This window comes from Schistocerca americana, chromosome 1 (genome assembly GCF_021461395.2).
Source record: "Schistocerca americana isolate TAMUIC-IGC-003095 chromosome 1, iqSchAmer2.1, whole genome shotgun sequence".
NCBI lineage: Eukaryota > Metazoa > Arthropoda > Insecta > Orthoptera > Acrididae > Schistocerca > Schistocerca americana.
The window spans coordinates 474,332,476-474,355,849 of NC_060119.1; the positions used below are offsets into that span (position 1 = coordinate 474,332,476).

Sequence of the window (23,374 nt, forward strand, 5' to 3'; positions counted from 1 at the left end):
ACACAAGCAAGGACACCTCACATATATATGACCACTATCAGTCACAAAGACAGAATAGACACCATAGCAGAGGAAGTGTTCATTGCAGTTCACAAAAATATTGTCTCTACTGAGGCCAAGTTGAGTGTGACAGTGTGAAGTTATCTGGTCACATATGACAGGTCTAGGTGAAACCGAGTTATTTGTTGGATGTATTTTACCAACCACTCAATTCTGCTGTGACAGTTCTAGAGTCATTCAAAGAATGTCTATGGTCTGCAGCATGTAAAAACTCAGATAATGCAATACCAGTTGTAGGTGACTTTAACCCATCGAGGTGACTATAACCTACTGCAGGTGTGGTGGAGGGGAGGAGAGGGGGGGGGGGTTTGAGAGGCTGGCTTGCAAAGGAGTTTTGAACACAGTTTTCATCAACTTTCTTGAGCAGCTAGTCTGGCAGCCTACAAGCAACAGAAATACCTTAGACCTTGTAGCTACAAACAAGACGGACCTTATCAATGACATCATTACACAGACAGGGATTAGGGATCGTGATCTCATAGAGACTTTGGTTACAAAAGTTAATAAATAAGCCAATAAACCTAGGAGAATGCTTCTGCTAGAAAGAGCAGGTAAGCAGCTGTTGACATCTCATTTAGACAATGAACTGACATCACTTAGTTACAATAAGACAGATGTAGAGGAATTATGGGCAAAGTTTAAACAGATCATAAATCGTGGTCTGGAGAACTATGTGCTTATCAAGTGTATTAAGGATGGAAAAGGCTCCCAATGGTTTAACAACAAATTTCGGAAAATATCGAAGAAACCAAGGCTGATGCACTCTTAGTTCAAAAGAGAATGCTCAAACGTTCACAGACAAAGGTTGGTAGAGACTCCTGAATCTGTGAAAATATCTGTGCATTAAGCATACAACTACCACTATCACATCTTAACAAAAGATATGGCCAGGAACATGAGAAAACTCTATTCCTATATAAAACCGCTGAGCTTATCTAAGGCTTCTATCCAGTTACTTGTTGAATGGTCTAGAGTGACAGTTGAAAATAGCAAAATGAAAGATGTTTAAATTTCATGTTTAAGAAATCATTCACACGGGACATTCATACCACCATACCGTTGTTTGACAGTCACACACAGTCCCGTATGGAAAACATAATAATAATCATCCTGGCACTGTGAAAAAGCTGAAGAGTTAAAAACAAATAAGTCGTCAGGGAAACCCAATTCGGTTTTACAAAGAGTACTCTATGGCACTGGCCCCTTACTTAGCTTGCATTTGTCACAATTCTCTCACCCAGTGCAAAGTTCCAAGTGACTGGAGAACAACATAGATGACTCCTGTATATAATAAGGGTAAAACAACAGACCCACAAAATTACAGATCAATATCCTTAACATCAGTTTGCTGCAGAATTCTTGAACATATTCTAGGTTCAAATACAATAAATTTCCTTGATGCCAAGAAGCTTATGTCCACGAATTAACCTGTTTTCGAAAAGAATACAGGGCGTATACATGGACAAGGAAAAAAATTTCCCGGATTTATCGGTTGAAAATACACTTTCTCACAGGTGAAAACACAGTTTTTCCGTGTTAAATAGCAGTATACTTTTCGTCGGCAGTGTAAAACTTATCAATCCTTGGAATGTTTATGGTTTTATACACCAACATAGAATTTCCCGACACTTCAGAAAACGAAACTTGGGGGAAAAAAACACATTTTGGAAAGATCTTTGATATGCAGCAACAGGTACACTGCATATTTTCGTGCTGGAAATGTATAAATTCGAATACCACCAAACACCGCATGTTACTTTCTGAAGCATTGGAATCGAGATTGCGATGCACTTTTGTAAGCCAGTCTTAGCTCATGTAACGTGATCTCGCCAGCTGATGACAGCATAGGAGACGTGATGTAGTCATCCAATAGCAAGATCACTCTTAAGTACCGGAAACACACAAATAAGAAAAGTTATTGGTTTGAATTAATATACATAGTGTTGCTACAAGAAATGAAAAGCTTTCACATATAATATACTAAGATGGTATCTGTTCTTTCGGACATGCCCAACCGACATGTCCAAAAGAACAGATACCATCTTAGTATATATATAGTTAAGGCTCACCGGCCACTTGACCATCTTCTTCTTCTGTGCGAATGCACAAATAGTGCCCGAACTCTTACGGGAATCGGCAACGCGCCACGAGTAATGAGTATAATGGGCGTGGGCACTACGAATGTAGTGCGGGACAATACGTTGAGAATGTGGGTTTCGCAGGAGGCGTGCCAGAGGTCAATCCCTGCAGTCGCACTATCCTCTGTGTCCTTGGTGGCTCAGACGGATAGAGCATCTGCCATGTAAGCAGGAGATCCCGAGTTCGAGTCCCGGTCGGGGCACACATTTTCATCTGTCCCCGTTGACGTACGTCAATGCCTGTAAGCAGCTAAGGGTGTTCATTTCATTGTAATTTCACATATAAGATTGGTCTCTAAGATTAATAAGCTGCAAGAGAAGCTAAGCTTCCACATATAATGTCAATCTTTCTTGCGCGTGTTACACTTTAGGATTCATCACACAAGTGTGCCAGTAAAATTTTTAATAACGATGTAAATATCTGATCTTCTGGGTGCGAAATTCTTCTAGGTGGTAATCCTTTTAGAGTTGATTTTTAAACGAGAGTCAAACGCTCTGTGGTTTAAGAAATTTATCTTACATTTTTGCACATAGTTCATCTTGCATAAAAGGAAATTTACTTTGAAAGTAACGCTTTTCAAACTACTATTCACAATATTTTCCCGCGACCTGTTAGAAATTGGTTCGTTTCAGTATTGCAAGAGAGCGCCCAGATAACAGGCGTCACTATGCTTGCACGGCTACGATGACACAGGAAGCCCGTATGTTCGTACGTGTAAAAAATTAAAAGATCTTGCATTATGTCATAAAAGAAAAAAAGACATCAGAGGATACTTCAAGAGCATCTGAATTTCGTGAACCATTCTGAAATGTATGATTCGGCTTAAAGTGCACATTCGTATGTCCAGATTCGGATGTAAATTTTCTTGAATTATCTCATGTTTGGTTCTTTATTATGGCATAATGCCATAAGAGGTAGAAGATGGAAAATGTGCACTTGAAATGCAGTGAACATTTGAAACTAGCCAACAGTGTGAAATTAAACACTTTGTTTCAAATAAATTGACTGCTCAGCGGAAGAGATTAATAAAAGCCAAATCTCTTTAGCAAACTGACAAAAACAACTTCATTGTTTTGCAAGGCGATTAACACTTGACTGTCAGAAAGGTTAAAATAAAACCTGAAACTAATAACATATTTTAGCCTTCTGTAATTATGCGGAGTTGGAGTGTTGGAGGGAAGAGACCAAACAGCGAGGCCATCGGTTAGGGAAGGACGGGGAAGGAAGTCAGCCATGCCCTTTTAAAAGAACCATGCTGGCATTTGCCTGGAGCGATTTAGGGCATAATTATGCGAACGTATTTTAATTCATTTGATAGCTCCGGGCCACAGAAATCCGTTTTCTTTTCATTTAACGTGAGAGCAATAAATGAAGAGGAAACAGCAAAATCACTACACGTAAACACAGGTCACATGGAGACTACCCACCTCCCCAGTACAACTCAGACTGCTCTGTGCATCAGCCCCGGATCTACGATATTTCCGAACCGCGGCAATACTAGATAGAGGCGCCCAGCCACACGTCTGTAGCCAGAAGCGGGAGAAGGTACTACTCATACGCGACTCAACTGCACAAGCACAAGAGCCCGCGCGCAACTGCTCAAAAGAATCTAATGTAAAGAGCTGTCACGTCACGCTCATTGGAGGCAATTTGTTGTTAGGAAGCATTGCATAGTCTTCCTACAGCCTTTGACACACTTTGCTGTTGGCAGACGGTTGTATGAGAACTGAGTTTTTTTTAGTATATGGGGCATTTCCTTTGCGACTTAAGTTTTATTTTCTTTTTTTTTTTTTTTTTTCTCTCTCTCGTTCATGTTTTGTTGCTGCAGTATTATTCTGCAGATGCGGGATACAGTAATATCCTTTGTTGGAGTATTGGTTCTTACCTCTCAAAATCACAAAAATTTAACTGAAAACTAAAACAATGAAAAATTCCCAGAATTCTAAAAAATTCCCGGGTTTTTCCAGGTTTTCTCCCGGGTGAAAAAATTCCCGGGTTTTTCCCGGTTGTCCCGGGTCGTGTACACCCTGAGAATAGCTCTTGCAAAACTAGCTTGCCCTTTCCTCATGTAATATACTGCAAACTATGGATAAAGGGCAACAGGCAAATTCCATATTCCTAGGTTTCTGAAAAGCATTTGACATAGTGCCCCACTGCAGACTCTTAAAGAGGGTACGAGCATATGGAATATGTTCCCAGATGAGTGAGTGACTCAAAGACTTCTTATGAAATAGAACCCAGTATGCTGCCCTGGAAGCCTAGTGTACATCAGAGACAAGGGTTTCATCACGAGTGCCCCAGGGAAGTGTGATAGGGCAACTATTATTTTCTGTACACATAAATGATGTGATGGGCAGGATGGGCAGCAATCTGCTCCTGATTGCTGATGATGCTGTGGTGTATGGGAAGATGTCGAAGTTGAGTGACAACAGGAGGATATAATAAAATGACTTAGACAAAATTTGTAGTTGGTGTGATGAATCGCAGCTTGCTCTAAATATAGAAAAATGTAAGTTAATGCAGACGAGTAGAAAAAAACAAAACCGCAATGTTCGGATACAGCATTAATAGTGTCCTGCTTGACACAGTCATGCTGTTTAAATATCTGGATGTATGAAATGGAACATGCATGTGAGGATTGTGATGGAAAAGGTGATTGTCGATTTCAATTTATTGAGCGAATTTTGCGGAAGTATGATTCATCTGTAAAGAAGACCACATATAGGAAGCTAGGGCAACCCATTCTGGAGTGCTGCTCCAGTGTTTGGGATCTGTGCCAGGTCAGATTAAAGGAAGACATCTATAGCTGCTCAGGCCAGCCTGCAAGGTAGGAATGTGATACACTGATCTTATGAGTGCAGCCAAGCAAACAAGTAAACTAAGCAGTTCCCATTCACTTGCCTGCTATTTTAGTATGCTTCCTAAGAATCAGCTGTATTAGATTTACCACCACACCTTTTTTGGATAGCTTAAAAGACAATTTCTTGCATGTAAATGAAGTTGTTGATAACTGAATTCTGTTCAACAATGCACCATTTGATGTAGCATCAACTATTATTAAATACTCTAATCCAGAACATTAGTGAACAACACTGTAAATGTCCACAGCCTTGAATGCATTTAGTTTCTGTGTGTGTGTGTGGTTGAGGTTTACGGGCGCTAAACAGCGTGGTCATCAGCACCCAAACACATAAAAACAGGAACACATGCAGTGAAGGGACTAAGACGAACAGCGAACAAGGAGAACGGCTAAAAGACACAGACCTGATGCAGTTCCAAATCCTCACATACAGAGGCAAAACAAGAGGAGAAGGAACACACTAAAAAGGAAAGGAAACAAGGAAAAGAGAACAGAAACCGAAGGGAAACAAGGAGGGAATAGTGACTGGCTGACCTCTAACCTAAAACCTGGGTGAGCCAGTCACCCAGCAGCACATTAAAACCCTCTCCCTAAAATCCGAGGCAACAAATTGGACAGGACACAAAACCGTAAGACCTTAACGACAGTCGTTGCGTCATCTTGTAACATAGAGGGCAAATCCGGTGGCAAAGAAACCACTGCCCTCTGGTCAGAGAATAAAAGACAGTCAAGTAAAATGTGGCGGACAGTGATCTGGACGCCACAAGAACTGCAGATTGGGGGGTCCTCCCGCCGGAGTAAAAAACCATGCATCAAGGGACTGTGCCCGATGCGGAGGCGAGTGAGGAGAACCTCATCCCACCTGCATGACTGGTAGGACATACGCCATGGCCGCGTGGTGGCCTTGGCCAGACGCAGCTTATTTTCACAGACTGCCAGCCACTCCTCTTCCCATTGACGCATAACACGAAAATGCAAAAGGGAGGTAACAGCATGGAGGGGGACAGCACATTCAACAACGTGAGGGAAGGAACATACATCTCTGGCAGCCACATCCGCCAGTTCATTTCCCCTAATACTCACGTGCCCCGGCACCCAGCAGAAAGAAACCTCCTTTCCCTGCTGCTGCAGGTGGAGTAGGGTATCATGGATGTTCTGGACAACCGTATCTGCTGGGTGCAAGTGTTGCATGGTCTGAAGGGCACTCAGGGAGTCAGAACAGATGAGAAACTTAAGACTGGGAACACATCTCATCTGCTCCAATGCCCGCAAGATCGCAAACAATTCGGCATCAAAGATGGTAAACGCCGCAGGAAGTCGTAACTTGACGACTCAATCAGGGAAAACAACAGCACAACAACAGAGTCCCCCTGTTTAGAGCCATCCGTAAATACTGGTACATGGTTGGGATGCTGGTTTAAAATATCATAAAATAAGGAGGTAAAAACAAACGCAGGAGTGCAGCTCCTCCGGTACTCTGACAAGTCTAAAAGGACGCTGGGCCTCTGGAGCAACCAGGGAGGCAGGCGAGTAAAACCTTGTCGTCGGGGGGCCACACGCTCCACACCAAGGGACTCAAGCAAATGCTTGGCAAGAATCCCAAATGGTCTCGTTGCCCTGGGACGACTGGAAAAGAGACATTCCATAGGCGGTCGGGCAACGGTAGGGTACGCAGGGGAGGTAGGACAGGCAAGGAATTGACACACCCGTCGCACCATGAGGAGTTTCCACCGGATGGCGAGTGTAGGTTCCCCTGCCTCAGCACACAGGCTGGGGATGGGACTGGTACGGAAGGCACCAGTGGCCAGCCTGGTACCCTCATGGTGTACTACGTCAAGAATCTTCAGATACGAAGGTCTTGCTGACCCATACACGGTGCAACCATAGTCAAGACGCGATCGGACGAAAGCCATATAAAACTGCAGCAGACGCGCTCGATCTGCTCCCCAGGACCGATGGCTCAGACACTTCAAAATCTGCAGTGCCTTCAGGGCCCGCACCTTGAGGTCTTTAAGGTGAGGCAACCACGACAACCTGGAATCAAAAGTGAGGCCCAGGAACCGCACAATATCGCTAAAAGGAAGAATGGTGTCCCTCAGACGCAATTCAGGGGAGGTAAAAGGACGTAGAGAACGATTAAAATGAACACACACACATTTGTCTGCAGAAAAGGTAAAACCCGTCTTCGCAGTCCATGCTTCTAATCGCTGTATCGTAAGCTGCAACTGCCGACTAGCAGTGACAAGACTGGAGGAAGAACAGAAAACAGCAAAATCGTCCACAAACAAGGAGCATTGGGCAGGACTCCAGATAGTGGACGTGATACTGTTAATGGCGACGGCAAAGAGGGTGACAATTAAAACGCTTCCCTGAGGAACACCATTCTCCTGCACATACAAATCAGATAGCACATTACCAACCCTATATCGAAAGAGGCGGTGGGAAAGAAAGGACCGAATGAAGATGGGGAGACGGCCACGAAAGCCCCACTCATGGAGTTGATTGAGGATATGGCAGCGCCAAGTAGTGTCATACGCCTTATGAATGTCAAAGAATACACCTAGACAATGCTGGTTATGCAGGAAGGCCTGCTGGATGGCCACCTCAAGCAGGGTCAAGTTGTCTATAGTTGAACGACATCTCCGAAAGCCACACTGAGAGGGGCTAAGGAGCTGCCTGGTCTTGAGCAGCCAAACCAGGCGATGGTTGACCATGCGTTCCAACGTCTTCCCGATACAGCTCGTCAAAGCAATACTCCGATAACTACTGGGATGCGTTCGGTCCTTCCCCGGTTTGAGGAGGGGAATCAAAATCGCCTCCCACCACGAGTCAGGGTACATGCCAGATAACCATATCATATTAAAACAATTCAGGAGAACTTCCTTGGAAGGCAGTAACAAGTGCTGCAGCATGCTGCACCGGATGTGATCATGACCAGGCGCAGTATCATGAGCCACAGACAGCGCCGAATCCAGTTCCCACATTGTGAAGGGGCAGTTGTAGGGCTCAGAAGTTGGGGACCTGAAGTCCAAGTGACCCCTCTCGATGGCAGTGCGGTAGCGGCAGAAATCTGGATCACAGTTAATAGTGGTGGTAGATGCCGCAAAATGCATGGCCAGTGTCTGGGCATGTCTCTCGACGACGTGAGAAGACTTCCCTGATGCAGCACTGCTGTGTCAGGTAGTTGGCTGCGTTTCCCGGAAATCCTCCTGATGTCTTCCCATACTTTCGTAGAATTAGTGGAGCGGGAGATGGAGTTCAAGAACGATTGCCATGACCGTCGTTTGCTCTCTTTAATCACGCGCCGCGCTTTGGCCCTTGCCACCCAAAAGGCCGCAAGATTTTCAGCTGAGGGACGGCACTTGAAGCGGCACAGAGCTGCACGGCGGGCTCGGATGGCTGAGCGGCACTCAGTGGTCCACCAAGGGACAGGACGCCTCTTGGGATGACCGGATGACCGTGGAATTGACAATTCAGCAGCATGGGAGATCACGGCTGTAACATGGTCTACCCATTCGTGGATGCTGGCACGGTGTTCCAAAACAGCCAGTTGGCTGGAAAGTGTCCAGTCAGCTCGGCAGAGGTGCCACTGGGGCGGCACTGGTAATGCCATAGCCTCATCCAGGAGGCGAATCCAAAGGGGGCATTCGGAAGGACGACGGTTCAATCCCGCGTCCGGCCATCCTGATTTAGGTTTTCCGTGATTTCCCTAAATCACTCCAGGCAAATGCCGGGATGGTTCCTCTGAAAGAGCACGGCCGACTTCCTTCCCCATCCTTCCTTAATCCGATGAGACCGATGACCACGCTGTCTGGTCTCCTTCCCCAAACCAACCAACCAACCATCCAAAGAGGGAAGTGGTCACTAGAATGGAGGTCAGCAGCAACCTCCCACACAGCAGAATCCGCGAGTGCTGAAGAGCAAAAGGAAAGGTCAATAGCTGATGACGACCCAGAAGCAGTACAGAAATGAGTGGGAGCACCAGAGTTGAGGATGCACAGTTCTTCAGACATCATGAGGCTTTCCAGAATGCAACCCCTGGGGCAAGTAGTCGAAGAGCCCCATAAGACATTATGAGAATTGAAGTCCCCCAGAAGAAGAAATGGGTGGGGGAGTTGGCTAATAAGGTCTGCGAGAGCCTCAGAGTCTATCGCATCCTGAGGTGGTAAGTAAAGTGAACAGACTGTGAGCCACCGACCCACAAGAAGGTCAACTGCAACTGCTTGCAAGTCTGTTACGAGAGGGAGCTCAGATGAGGGGTGCATGTCACGGACAAAAACCGCAACACCACCCTTTGCCCTTTCCCCCGTCAGATCATCTTTCCGATAGACGGTATAGCCCCGTAAAGAAGGAGCATCAGTGGCCCGAAAATGTGTCTCTTGGAGACATAAGCACAAAGGGCACTCTCGCACAAGGAGTTGTAATTCGGCCACATGCGTCCTGAACCCATTCAGGTTTCACTGTAATATGGGAGCCAGTGATCAGGGGGGCTGAACTCTCACCCTGCCTCTGTGCTTTGGAGGAGAGCCCGTACTGGCCGGAGATTTATTCCTGGGGCGAGAAGATCGCCACCGGTCGACATCAATGTCCATCAGCTCCGATGACGACCCACGGGAGATGTCAGACAGTACGATGGCCTCGTCATCGGACCGACCCTGACTAGTCTCCTCAGGTGGCAAAACCTTCAGCTTCGGCGTCTTTGTCTTGGGGGGCTTAGAATGCAGAGCCTTGTCAACAGTTGGAGCATTACTCGCCTGGGCAGAAGGCCCCATATGGGGAGAGGGAGGAAGTACCCCAATGTCAGCAACCACAGCCTTGTCCGACGTTGCGAGGAGAGCCGCAGGTTGCAAAACAACCACAGCAGCACAAGTGCACTGGCAAACGCAGGTATTAGTGTTAACACTAGCAACCTCCGTTTGCGTAGCAACAGTGGCCATTTGTACCGGTTTTTTCAGAGCGGAAGCGAAAGATGTAGTAAACACAGGAGGTTGCATGGCCTAAAAGGGCTTCTTGGCCTCACCATAGGGGATGCGCTTAGATGTTTTAATCTCCTGTATCTTCCATTCGTCGAGATAGATGGGGCAGACCCGGCTCCAGACAGGGTGACTCCCAGAGCAATTCACGCACTTCACAGGCGATGAACAATCAGCTCCTTCATGGGCAGGCTGACCACATTTACCACAAGTGGCTATCCCATTGCACCCCAACGTAGTATGCCCAAAGCGCTGACATTTAAAGCAGCGCATTGGGTTGGGGAAATATGGCCTTACTGGCAAACGTAAGAACCCCGCTTTAACATGCTCTGGGAGTCGTGAGCAACTGAACGTGAGAATAAACGAGTCGGATTTGACTAGGTCCCCATCGACTCGTTTCATAATATGCTGCACGTCAACAATACCTTCATCAGCCCATTCAGATTTTAACTCGTCTGTGGGGATATCCACCAAGTCCCTACCTGTCACAACACCCTTACTGTAGTTCAGAGTGGAGTGGAGCTCGGTCTCGATAGCGTACACACCGAGACAGGTTGCTTTCCGAAGAGAAGCGACTTGATGGGAACTAGATGTCTCAACTAAGAGAGCCCCATTGCGCAGTCGCTTCACAGATTTCAGTGTTCCTGCAATTCCCTCAAGACCCTTGTGGATGTAAAAGGGAGAAACCCTCTCAAAGCTACCCTCCTTCCGTTTAATAATCAAAAACACATTCTGATTCTCAGCATGTGCTCTGTTACGACAGTCTGATAAATCTCGATCAACACCAGGCGCTGGAGGACTCGCAGCACGAAGTCGCTTCTTCGATGGGGTGTGTTTTCCTACCAGCGGCCCACCCGAGCCACTGGTAGGGGGAAATGTAGAGGTCGAAGGGACCATTTCGGTCCCACGAGCAGCTAGGGAACTAAAGGTCTGCTCAGACAGAGCCCCGCGTGCCTGAGTAAGCCTTATACAACTGGGGTGCGGCAGGTGCCCCAGAGGTTGCCCGCTTGCGACTGTTCCACCCCAACAGCCATGCATCTCATAGGCACAGAGCACACCGGAAGATTGAGGGGTTTTTATAGAGGTTGTCCTTCCTCGCAATCCAGGCGGTCAAGCCAAGATTACCATTCCCCGCAGCACACAACATTCCACCGCCGCGCCATACGGTGGTCGCTGAAGCATGTCCGGGGGTTACGGTGACAGGAGACTGGCGGCGCTGACCAGTCCCCAGCTCGGGACCCCAGGGTCGCCAAGCCCGTACTCAGCAAATGAACGCTGAGCCCCTGGGGGCCATTTAGCTTCTCTCCACCCCCCCCCCCCCCCCCCCCCGAGAAAATAAATGAAATGCTGTTAATTGTCACATCATTAGTTCATTGCCGTGAGAAAACATTCAAATCTGTAAATCCTCAGCTGAATTGAGCCCAAGCTTCTGGCTAAATTAGCAAGAGTGGGGTGATGTCTGTATCTTACAAAGCTTGCGGACCTGAATCTAGAAATTTGAGGGAATACCACTTCAACATGTGTCACCGATTAAAGAAGAAGAAGAAAAGCAGCATAAATTGGAGTTGTTCCACCAATAACACAATTTATTGAAAAAGTAGTCTGACAAGTGGGACTGAGACCAATTCCTAAAATGATAAGTAAAATGAAGAGGTAGGAAACAGGCAACTGAGTCATAATAAGGTAGAGGAAAGGAGCGAAAGTCAACCACATGAACATAATTTGTCCACCATTATATTCCATACAATTCCACATTATTCTTGTTCACTGTACATCCCTGCCAACTGAGAGTTTGAGTTAAACAGCCTTTCTCTACTACACCAATGAGTGACAATTGGAATCAATAAACTCATATAAACTCTTGGGTGTAATAAATTTTGGAGATATGATTGTATGATCTCATACGCACAGTCATAGGGAAAGCAGGTGGCAGATGCCAATTTACTGGTAGGATATAAGGAAGTTCAGTCAGTCTACAAAGGAGACTGCTTACACAAAACTTTTCAATCCGTCCTAGAAAATTGCCCCAAATGTGTGGGATCAATAAGAAATTGAACTGACAGGGAATATTGACTGTACACAAGGTGCAGCATGAACAGTCACTGGTTTATTTATCTCAAGGGAGAGTGCAGCAGAAATGCTGAAAAACCGGAACTGGCTGATGCTTAAAGAAAAAAGTCAACTATCTCAAAAAAGACTACACACATAGAGACTTCAAAAATTACATTAGACATGTCATCCCACACTACGACCATTGCACAATGGTGGCACACTGTCAGAAGAGAGTACATATTCCTGATTTCCTGCAGACACAGATCTTCTGTGGTACAGGTACCAGATATGCATTACAGTGTGTGACTGAAATGCCATGGCAATTGAAAGATATTCCAAATTTGAAGTATGCAGGACAGTACAATTCTAGCTGGCAAATTGTCTAATCTGCACACAGATTCACAGTAAAATTCTTGCAGTATCTGGACCAAATGCAATGTCGCATCCAGTGAGGCCATATTGATGTAGGTGATGCTGATTGGGAAGATCAGATTTTGCACCGTGTGACTTCCATCTTTCTGGCGAGATGAAAGAACACCTAGGGAGAAAGATATTTTCCAATGATGAAGACATTCACACAGTGGTTCCCGAAAGGCTCCGTGACCAATGAGCAGATTTCTATCACCGAGGAATTTAACAATTGGTAAAACATTCGGACTGTTGTTTACAGAGACTTGCTAACTACGCTGACAAAGAGTGTTTTGCATCTGTGTCACTCTGAAATGGCCTTTGTCAACATGAAAACATACACTCCTGCAAACGCAACTCACACACACACAGGACCACAGGCTGCAGCAGCCAAAACCAGCATGAGTCTGGCTTCAGCTGACAGAGACTGTGGTCATGTGTGTGTGAGTTGCGTTTGCATGAATGTGTATGTGTGTTGTCTATCTTCGACAAAGGTCTTGCTGGCTGAAAGCTCACTTTCTGACAGTCTTTTTGTTGTGCCTACCTGCAACTCAGCATCTCTGCTATATGGTGAATAGCAACTATACTATCCTTTTCCTAATATTGTTACATTCCATCCTAGATTTGCCATTATTCAGTAGTTTAGAATTTATATTTGCAATGAAAAATGGATATTATGCTGAGCATCTAAGTAGAAATAAGAAAATATGCATTTCTCATAAAAATGCCAATCACATATCTGTTAGTTATATATTTGATAAATTTTATATTTAAATGGCGTAGTTATTCGAACTAAATAGAGAGAAAACAGAAAAATAGACTGATATGAGACTTGAACGAGTGATTATCAGTCTTGAATGCTGCTCATTTTTTTCCTTCTTTATGTATTTTACATTTCACGGAAATGCTAGTAGAACATGCACCTCTGTCTAGAAATCTGCAGTGGCAAGGGAATCAAACATAAGACCCCTACACCGCAGGTGTACATTCTACCAGAGAGCCACACTGCCTTGAGAAAAATCAACTTTACTTTAGGGTATTAAAAATATAGGAAAACTTCAAATCTTATTTTCTCAAGAATTTTTGAGAGTTGCATTGATCTGCTTTGGGCAGTAATATTTGAGTTCTCCGACACGCAAGTCACTCAATGTGTCATCGACTGTAATAAGTGCTTGCCCTCCACGGCCAAACTTCCCCGAATGGGGGACTCCCGACCCACAATGCCATACGCTCATTTCCATTTCTGAACATAATGCATCATAAATATAAATAATTACAAAAATCTGAGTGCTGTGTGGGCTCATTACACGTCAAATGCGTTTTGGATGCCAAGAAATACTGCACTTACTTGATGTTTTTGATGCATAACTTTCGGGACGTCCTGTGAGAAAAGCTTAAGTTGAATTTCACATGATCAGTGTTTTAGGAACCCATGCTGAGGTCATTATGTTTGATATATTTCGTGTGTGTGTGTGTGTGTGTGTGTGTGTGGGTGTGTGTGTGGTTTGGGGATCTTATGGGCACCCAACGGTGAGGTTATCAGCACCCTAACGATGATTAAAATAAACAAATGTGGATAAGAATGAATGACCACATAATTACTCTAATTACTCTATCGCACAGGCACTTACACATGCACTAAAACCAATGAGGCGGCAAGATAGCTAATCAAGAAATTAAAACAGAGGGAACAAAACACAGAAGAGCTAAAAGAACAGCACAGGGAAATGTGACTGGCTGACCACTTACAAAAAACTTGGGTGAGCCAGCCACCCTGTTGACACATTAAAAACATCTCCCCAAAATATTGTTAGAAACATGGGACAATTCACAAAACTTTAAAATGCGAATCACATTCGTTTGATCATTGCATAAAATAGACTGCAGATCTGCCGGCAAATCCACTGCAGTCCACTGGTCAGCAAATAAAATGCAGTCCAATAAAATGTGGTGCACCGTGATCTGCACGCCACAAGCATCACACCTCAGAGGGTCCTCTCGCCGGAGTAAAAATCCATGCGTCATTGGGCTGTGGCCGATGCGAAGACGAGTAAGGATGACCTCGTCCCATCGACGTGGCTGGAAGGAAGTACGCCACGGCCGAGTTGTGGGCTTCACGACACGGAGCTTGTTGTCTGTCACTTCCAGCCAGTCATGTTCCCAGCAACACAGTACTTTATACCGCAATAGTGAGGTGAGGGCATGCAGGGGGATAGCACACTGAAAGACCTGACAGTCACGACACGCCTCCTTGGCTGCTCAATCAGCCCTTTCATTCCTCAGAATTCCCATGTGATATACCTCATCATCCTCATTTAGTTATCGATACTATACCAGAATATGGCCAAGAATGTTATTCTGGAGGTGGTACTTCCATACCAAGAAAGGGAACTTGATTTGTACATTCTGTATAATCATGTTAACAATGTGATACTGTCACAGGCTGAATTAATACAGTAGCTATGTGACACGCCCCCCCCCTGCTCCCCCCCCCCCCTCTCTCTCTCTCTCTCTCTCTCTCTCTCTCTCTGTGTATCTCAAAAGAACATTTTTATCATTTAAAGCATGAGTGTCCTTATAATTGATTTTTATCTGGCAGCTAAATGAGACCTCAAGAAGTATAAACAGTTTCATGCTTTGGAAAAGTATCTATATTCATGTGATACACCACATAATGAACCAGATTTACAATACCTAACACTGTGACAAACTGAAAGAAAATTTGTGATCTGCTCATGTCTATTCTACTGGAAATTATTTATCATACAAGCTCATAAATATTTCGATGGAAATTGAATACAGCTTGAAACGATTGAAAGCAAACTGGCATGCATCATAAATACACTCCTGGAAATTGAAATAAGAACACCATGAATTCATTGTCCCAGGAAGGGGAAACTTTATTGACACATTCCTGGGGTCAGATACATCACATGATCACACTGACGGAACCACAGGCACATAGACACAGGCAACAGAGCATGCACAATGTCGGCACTTGTACAGTGTATATCCACCTTTCGCAGCAATGCAGGCTGCTATTCTCCCATGGAGACGATCGTAGAGATGCTGGATGTAGTCCTGTGGAACGGCTTGCCATGCCATTTCCACCTGGCGCCTCAGTTGGACCAGCGTTCGTGCTGGACGTGCAGACCGCGTGAGACGACGCTTCATCCAGTCCCAAACATGCTCAATGGGGGACAGATCCGGAGATCTTGCTGGCCAGGGTAGTTGACTTACACCTTCTAGAGCACGTTGGGTGGCACGGGATACATGCGGACGTGCATTGTCCTGTTGGAACAGCAAGTTCCCTTGCCGGTCTAGGAATGGTAGAACGATGGGTTCGATGACGGTTTGGATGTACCGTGCACTATTCAGTGTCCCCTCGACGATCACCAGTGGTGTACGGCCAGTGTAGGAGATCGCTCCCCACACCATGATGCCGGGTGTTGGCCCTGTGTGCCTCGGTCGTATGCAGTCCTGATTGTGGCGCTCACCTGCACGGTGCCAAACACGCATACGACCATCATTGGCACCAAGGCAGAAGCGACTCTCATCGCTGAAGACGACACGTCTCCATTCGTCCCTCCATTCACGCCTGTCGCGACACCACTGGAGGCGGGCTGCACGATGTTGGGGCGTGAGCGGAAGACGGCCTAACGGTGTGCGGGACCGTAGCCCAGCTTCATGGAGACGGTTGCAAATGGTCCTCGCCGATACCCCAGGAGCAACAGTGTCCCTAATCTGCTGGGAAGTGGCGGTGCGGTCCCCTACGGCACTGCGTAGGATCCTACGGTCTTGGCGTGCATCCGTGCGTCGCTGCGGTCCGGTCCCAGGTCGACGGGCACGTGCACCTTCCGCCGACCACTGGCGACAACATCGATGTACTGTGGAGACCTCACGCCCCATGTGTTGAGCAATTCGGAGGTACGTCCACCCGGCCTCCCGCATGCCCACTATATGCCCTCGCTCAAAGTCCGTCAACTGCACATACGGTTCACGTCCACGCTGTCGCGGCATGCTACCAGTGTTAAAGACTGCGATGGAGCTCCGTATGCCACGGCAAACTGGCTGACACTGACGGCGGCGGTGCACAAATGCTGCACAGCTAGCACCATTCGACGGCCAACACCGCGGTTCCTGGTGTGTCCGCTGTGCCGTGCGTGTGATCAATGCTTGTACAGCCCTCTCACAGTGTCCGGAGCAAGTATGGTGGGTCTGACACACCGGTGTCAATGTGTTCTTTTTTCCATTTCCAGGAGTGTATGTTGCAATTTGAGATACTGTCCACAGTTTAAAAAAACACAGGTTGGATAAAGTACTGATTTTCCCCACTCTGACAACAAAACTTTCACTATAAAGAGAAAAGAAGTAAGAGCTACAGACACCTCTACTCAGTGCATTCTCTAAGGAAACATCAAATGCCTGAAAATTGCAATGATTGAGGTACATTGACAGAAATAATTTTGAAAAGTGTTCTTTGAATTCATTACAGAAGGACCTCCTGTCAGACAACTATAATATTTGCTAGTAACTTTGGTGACAATTTTTAAGCGAATAATAATTGTCTCAGACAAGCTGGTTGTGTAGTGTAACAAATAGAGTATTTATCTGTGAGAGGGAGGTGGGCCAAACCTGGACTGAATCGAAGAGTCAGACATACCTTTACGTCTAGCATAATAAGTGTGGTTTACAGGCAGATTCTCAAATCAGTCTGGGCATATACTGTACTGCTTTCCCAAGTCCACCTTAAAAGTACAACACACAAACAGGTCAAAAATGAAAAGATACAACAACAACATGATATGCAGGCAGATGGTATGTAGGCAATATTCAAGATATCACTCAGAGTAGAAAAATAGGAAGATAAAGGCTTGACACCCTGTCACGGTGAAGTCATTAAAGACCAAGCACAAGCTCAGACTGTGGAAGAAAATCTGTCATGTCTGACTGAAGAGAAGAACGTAATTTGTATGCACAGCTTCGATTATTTCATTCTTGTTTATGTGCCCATCTAATGCTCAACACCAACCTCCTCAGTATTGTAAGTGGTTACCATTAATAATTCAATTGTTGTACTGGAACACCTACTTTTCCAGTACTGTACTGTCAGTGAACATATAATCTTAGGACAAATTAGGTGTATGTGCTCTAGGTAAAATGCAGTATTCCAGTGGTGTTTTAAGAAGTCTGGAACATCTTATTAGATCTGAATATACTGTCAGCAGACCGTAACAAAACAAGCGAGAACTATCACACTTTTCTGATGAAAGCCACTGTTGTGATGGAAGTGTCATCCTAATGTGTGTATACATTTAAGTGTACTATGCAAGATACATTCATAATGGTCTGAAAGGTTCAATACTAACTACTTCTGAGGACAGTCTCATACTTTGCAGGCTGTAGCCTGTGTTCATTATACTACTTCAAAGCAAGTATTCCATAATTATTATTTTTAATAATCGTAGCACCATGGGATCTGTTTATATTACAGGTGTTTTCACCACTCACTTGAGGCAGTTATAAAACACAGCCCATCATTCTTCAGTTGGATGTAAATGTCAATGAAAAAATTTCTTTGCTGGAAACTCACCTTCCCCATACGTGTTTTATTTGTACTGCTCAGATCATACAGATGATGATTGTCAACATCAGCAACATCAATCACTGCATGTTCCTTTGATAATGCCTGAAAATCAAAGTTGTCGAATTGCTACAATAATTAAAATTATTTTTGGGCTAATCAATATTTTATTGTGAATTGTGTTTCAGCAGTGTTACCTTGCTGTCAATAACAACTGAACATGCTTCAGAATCTCTGCCAATACGATTCTCTCCTTTGTATATTGGGTAACTCTTGCCACCAATTTCCAAACTTCCAAACTGAAACCCAACAAAGCATTAATCCAATAAAATTGTTAATAAGTTATAATAATAATAATAATAATAATACAAGAAAATGATTTGGAATAAGCAGCTATAGAAGACAGGATACATAAAATGGGAAGAGCATATGGTGTAACTAAAGACCTTTACAATAAAAAGTGCCTATCTAACAGTGGAAAAATAAGACATTAGAACAAAGTAGCAAAACCAGAACATCAATAAGACAAGCAAATGCCCAGTATTAGACTATAATCTAGATAAATTAGAAATAGTAGGAAGGCGAATCAGGAAAATATTAGGCCCATGAAAACTATGGAAGATTGGAAATTATGAAGTAACGACAAAATTTACCAAAACATAAAAATATCAGAAGTAATGAGAAAAAGAAGACTGATGATTTTTGCACATTTATATATTTATATAGAATGCAACAGTCGATTAACCAAAAAATATTTGTGCGATAACAAATCAACAAGTCGTACATGTGAAGGAAAAAAAAGGATTAAAAACTATGAAATCAAAAATGATCTCAAGTAATCAGAAAACAGGAAGAAAAACTAGTGAACAGATGAAAGAGTACTGGAAGAAAAGAAAAGAACAAAGAATAAGGAATGTAAATTAGTACCTGGTCTTTAGTTGGCCCGTCCAAAAAAAAGAAGAGAAAGAAATAAGAATAACAATAGTAATAATAACAAAAGTTGAAACTGATGATAATAAGATCATGCAGGCTTTGTTCTGTTCAAAGGACATTTGTTGTGGGTAATGATACAGTTGGTAGCTTAAAGCTACATGGCACCTTCATATATCAACCTGTTTAAATGTCAACAACCAAAATCCTTCCCAAACAAACAAGATACTCATACGGTTCGGGTTCACTGATGGTCTTCAGATATGGCCCCAGGGCCAAGAAATTCTATTGTCATTCTTTTACAGCCGTTAACACCTTTTCGGTAAATGTCTAGAATATAGCGCCAGTGGGTACTTACATGCTTTGTGCAGGAATGCTGTCAGGTATGATGGGAACAAAAGAATGTGTGTCAGCCATTTATGTTACGCAGCCAATGAGAGAGCAGCAGGCGGAGTACGTGTTTCAAAGTAATACATTCAGAAGAAAGGATGAAACACTACTGTAAACAAGGATTACAAATGCTATTGGTCTTTATTTGAGTCACAGTTATTTGAACTGTGCTAGTATCTGCAAACCAAAGACAGCATCGCAACCCATGATATATTCGAAAAAGCAGAGAAATTTTTCTCTGCTCTGTGTTGTTACACAATTGATCAGCATGAGCACACTGAATAATGGATCAGTGTTTTTGAATTAAATCATGGAAGAAGGTATGTAGATCAATGTTTGTTAATATATAAAATGTGCAACCCTATTGTCAGTAAACATTGAGCCCCCTACCTTCTTCCATGATTGAATGAAAAAACATTGATCCACTTACTTAAAGTAGTGGCTTTTGCGGCAATTCCGGTTGATTCCATCCACACAAACCTTTGACTCTTTAAGAGTCATTTCACCACCACATTTGATAAATTTTCATGTCTCTGCAATTAATCCATGAAACATGCACTAACGGAAAATGTTGACGTGCAGAACTAAATTACATAAATCAGTCCACTTTGTAGCACTCACTGCCATAATCCCTAAATATTTCTCTCGAAAGTCACTAATACACCGAAAAATAAGAAACAAGACAATGATTTCAATTTTGGTGCTAGAAATATATTGCCTCTATTTTGGTTATGTCAAAGGATCATCCCACTGGCTACATGAAACAGATGCACTGCCAATTTATGAGCAGTAGATAAGCACAGCTCTGACTGCCACCGGCTCTGACCTAGACCTTAGCCCACTTTTTCTCCTCTTTGTTTCATCTGGTCCCCATCAGTACAGTGTGTAACTTTTTAAGACACTGAGCAACACTACTCTGGCGTGAAAAAAACACAATCTATCCATATAAAAGGACAACCACCAACAGCATCTAGACTTCAATGGCATTCAGCAGCACCCATCCCTTCTGCATCAAAATCTCTCACAGAAAGGTGCTACTCCTCCAAATCTTGCCCACAAGCAAATCTTGTCAGTCACATCCTCATATGCTTTTAATGCTCCAACTCCTAATATTCAGATGCAAAGGAGTACCCCCATTTTATTATCCCTATTACAAGCCTATTCTACACCATTAAAGTTAGTGCCAGTAGTTCGTAGTATATCCACTTCACAGAAACTTCTGCACAGCCCTTCACGCTAGCAGGCCACCAACCATCTATCTAAATGCATGGTCACTGCGAAATTGTGGTCAATACTGAACTTGACAGTGTCAGACCAGGAACACAATGAGTGAATTGTTTACTTAACTAAATGCAGTTTGTTGACTTCCAACCCCCACTACTTCTAATCCCACTGATATATGATTCTGACACCCAATAGCTAGTGGACTCACTAACAAGAGGAACATTATACCACACAATTCTTAATTGGTTGTGTGATTTCAGTCACCTGAATTTCTGCTATATTTGCACCCACCAAAATAATATTTCATTTCTCTGGATTATTTGGGCTTGCTTATCAACTGGATACTTGTGAGACAATGTGAAGAGCACATAGGGAGTATGAGGAATTCACTGGCTCAATTATAACTCATTTGCTCTAGTGCCCTCAAGATCAAAAATAGTTCTACACTGAACACAGTATTGCTGTGGAAGGGGTTCTTGAGAACACTTTCAGGATATACTACAAAGCAGCCAACAGAGTTCTCTTTCTTAGGGCAATCATTACAAATTACAACAGATTTGCAGTGTTCTGATACAATTTCGTAAAACTTGGACTTAAAAACATCATCAGGGGTACAATTCTTTCTGTAAACTCTTAATTCCTAAATAATTCTGAACCTTCATATCAATTATGATGGTGAATGACATCATATTCAGTTACATACAGCACAAACATCTGCACTTGGTGCCACCAGTTTCTGCTTAGCGCGAATACCAAATGGCCTTGCTGCTCATGATTGATCCATGAATGACTGCTCCGCCCTAATCTCAGCACACAGACTGGGAACCAGTTTAGTTACATTATCCTGTTGGAAGCCTACACCCATCTAGGCAAACAGCACCAATGATTTAATGACATAACACCCAAGCAGAAGTGTAAACTGTGCATCAAAATTTGACTCGAAACCACAAAAAGCCTGGTAAAACAACCAGAGCAGATGTAAATGGTCTGCTCCATATGACCTGTGACTGAGGCACTTTAGTGCTTCATGACTTTCGTCTTTCGATCCTACAGGTGCAGAAACCACTCAACTCATCAAAGGTTATACTTAAAAACTTAAACTTTTAAAATTTAGACTAGAAAAAAAGGCAATGAGAATGAATAAAATCGATACAAACATTGCTGTAATGAAAATTTAAAAACCCGTCCTACCCGAACCATCCTCCAGTCACCTGACTGTCAATTGTGAGCAGTCACTGCAACATTAGGAAAGAAACAAAATTACTACAGCCACCCACAAACAACAAACACAGGACAGAAGACTGAACTATGCATACAATATCATTTACAGCCACAGCAAACAAAATGCGCCTGAGGGAGACCATTCTCTTTCTCAAAGCTCTACGACATAATCATCAACCCAATATCCAACATATCATCTACACATGATGAGCTGTAAAAATATATGCTGTACCTGCACCATGGCAGTCAGCTGATAGGTATACCTGCTTAAAGGAAGTCCCTCTCACTAAGGGCTCACCTTCAGAGGATGTCATGTTTCCAAGTAGAGAAGGAATTAGCATATTTCATCAAAATATAAGAGGTATTAGAGATAAAGTTAGTGAACTGCTTACAGATGTTGACTCTGAAATTATTGGTATATCGGAGCACCACTTAAATAATTTGACAATTCAGAGGCTTCCTTTACCAGGATACATTATTAGCTGGTTGTTTTTCAAGGAGTTCCTTGCAGGGTGGGGGAGTGGCCATGTAGGCAAAAAGCACTATTCCATTTGAGTCCATACAAGTACGACGGCATTGCACTGAACAGATATTTGAATGTTGTGCAGAGGCAGTTGAATTTAATAAAACTAAACTTCTGATTGTTGTTGTTTATATGTCCCCTAATTCTGATTCACTTTGTAGGAAGTACCATAAATTGGTTATATGTGGTGACTTCAATATAAATTTTGTATATGATGGTGCAAGAAAAAGGATGTTGGTAGATCTCCTCAATTCATACGATCTGATGCAGACTGTGGTTTTTTCCAACTAGGGTGCAAGAGAACAGTTGCAAAGCCATAGGCGACGTCTTTACTCATTCTTCATTACTAGATAGGCATTCTGTTAGTAAAAGGGTGAACAGCCTTTCAGACCATAACGCAAAAAATTTTAACACTAAAAGGCTTTTGTACTCAAACAAATGCCACATATAATTACAAACTATGTAGGAAAGTTAATCCAACAGCAAAAGAGTTTTTCTTTTTAAACCTTGTTAAGGAACAAGAGTGGCAGGATGTTTATAGTGCCGATAACATAGATGATAAATATAATGCTTTCCTTAACACATTTCTCATGCTCTTTGAGAGTTGCTTTCCATTAGAACATTCTGAATGGGGTACTAGCAGTAACAGGCAGCCCAGGTGGCTGACTAGTGGTATAAGGATATCATGTAGAACAAATTGGGAATTATATCAAATTGTTAGAAGTAATCACAACAAACAGTATCAAAAAGTGCTTAAAAATGTTATTAGGAAGGCAAAGAGTATGTGGAATGCAAATAAAATAGCTAATCCACAGGATAAAATCAAAACCATATGGTCAGTTGTAAAGGAAGTGTCTGGTCAGCAGCAACTGACGTTTTAATTTCACAGAATGGGCATAAGATTAGTGAAACTTAACAGTTCAAATTTCTAGGTTTACAGATAGATAGTAAATTGTCATGGAAAGTCCACATTCAGGATGTGGTGTCACCGCCAGACACCACACTTGCTA

At 43.5% G+C, this 23,374-nt stretch overlaps 1 protein-coding gene across 1 annotated transcript in view; it reads right to left on the bottom strand.

Annotated features, from left to right (window-relative positions):
* The window catches only part of LOC124603812, a 97,264-nt gene that overhangs the window by 61,244 nt on the left and 12,646 nt on the right, over window positions 1-23,374 (bottom strand). The window contains exons 4-5 of the mRNA XM_047136427.1: window positions 18,274-18,375; window positions 18,086-18,181 (exon numbers count right to left, since the gene is read on the bottom strand). Coding sequence (XP_046992383.1) covers window positions 18,086-18,181; window positions 18,274-18,375 — 198 coding nt within the window. The remainder of the gene's footprint in view (window positions 1-18,085; window positions 18,182-18,273; window positions 18,376-23,374) is intronic.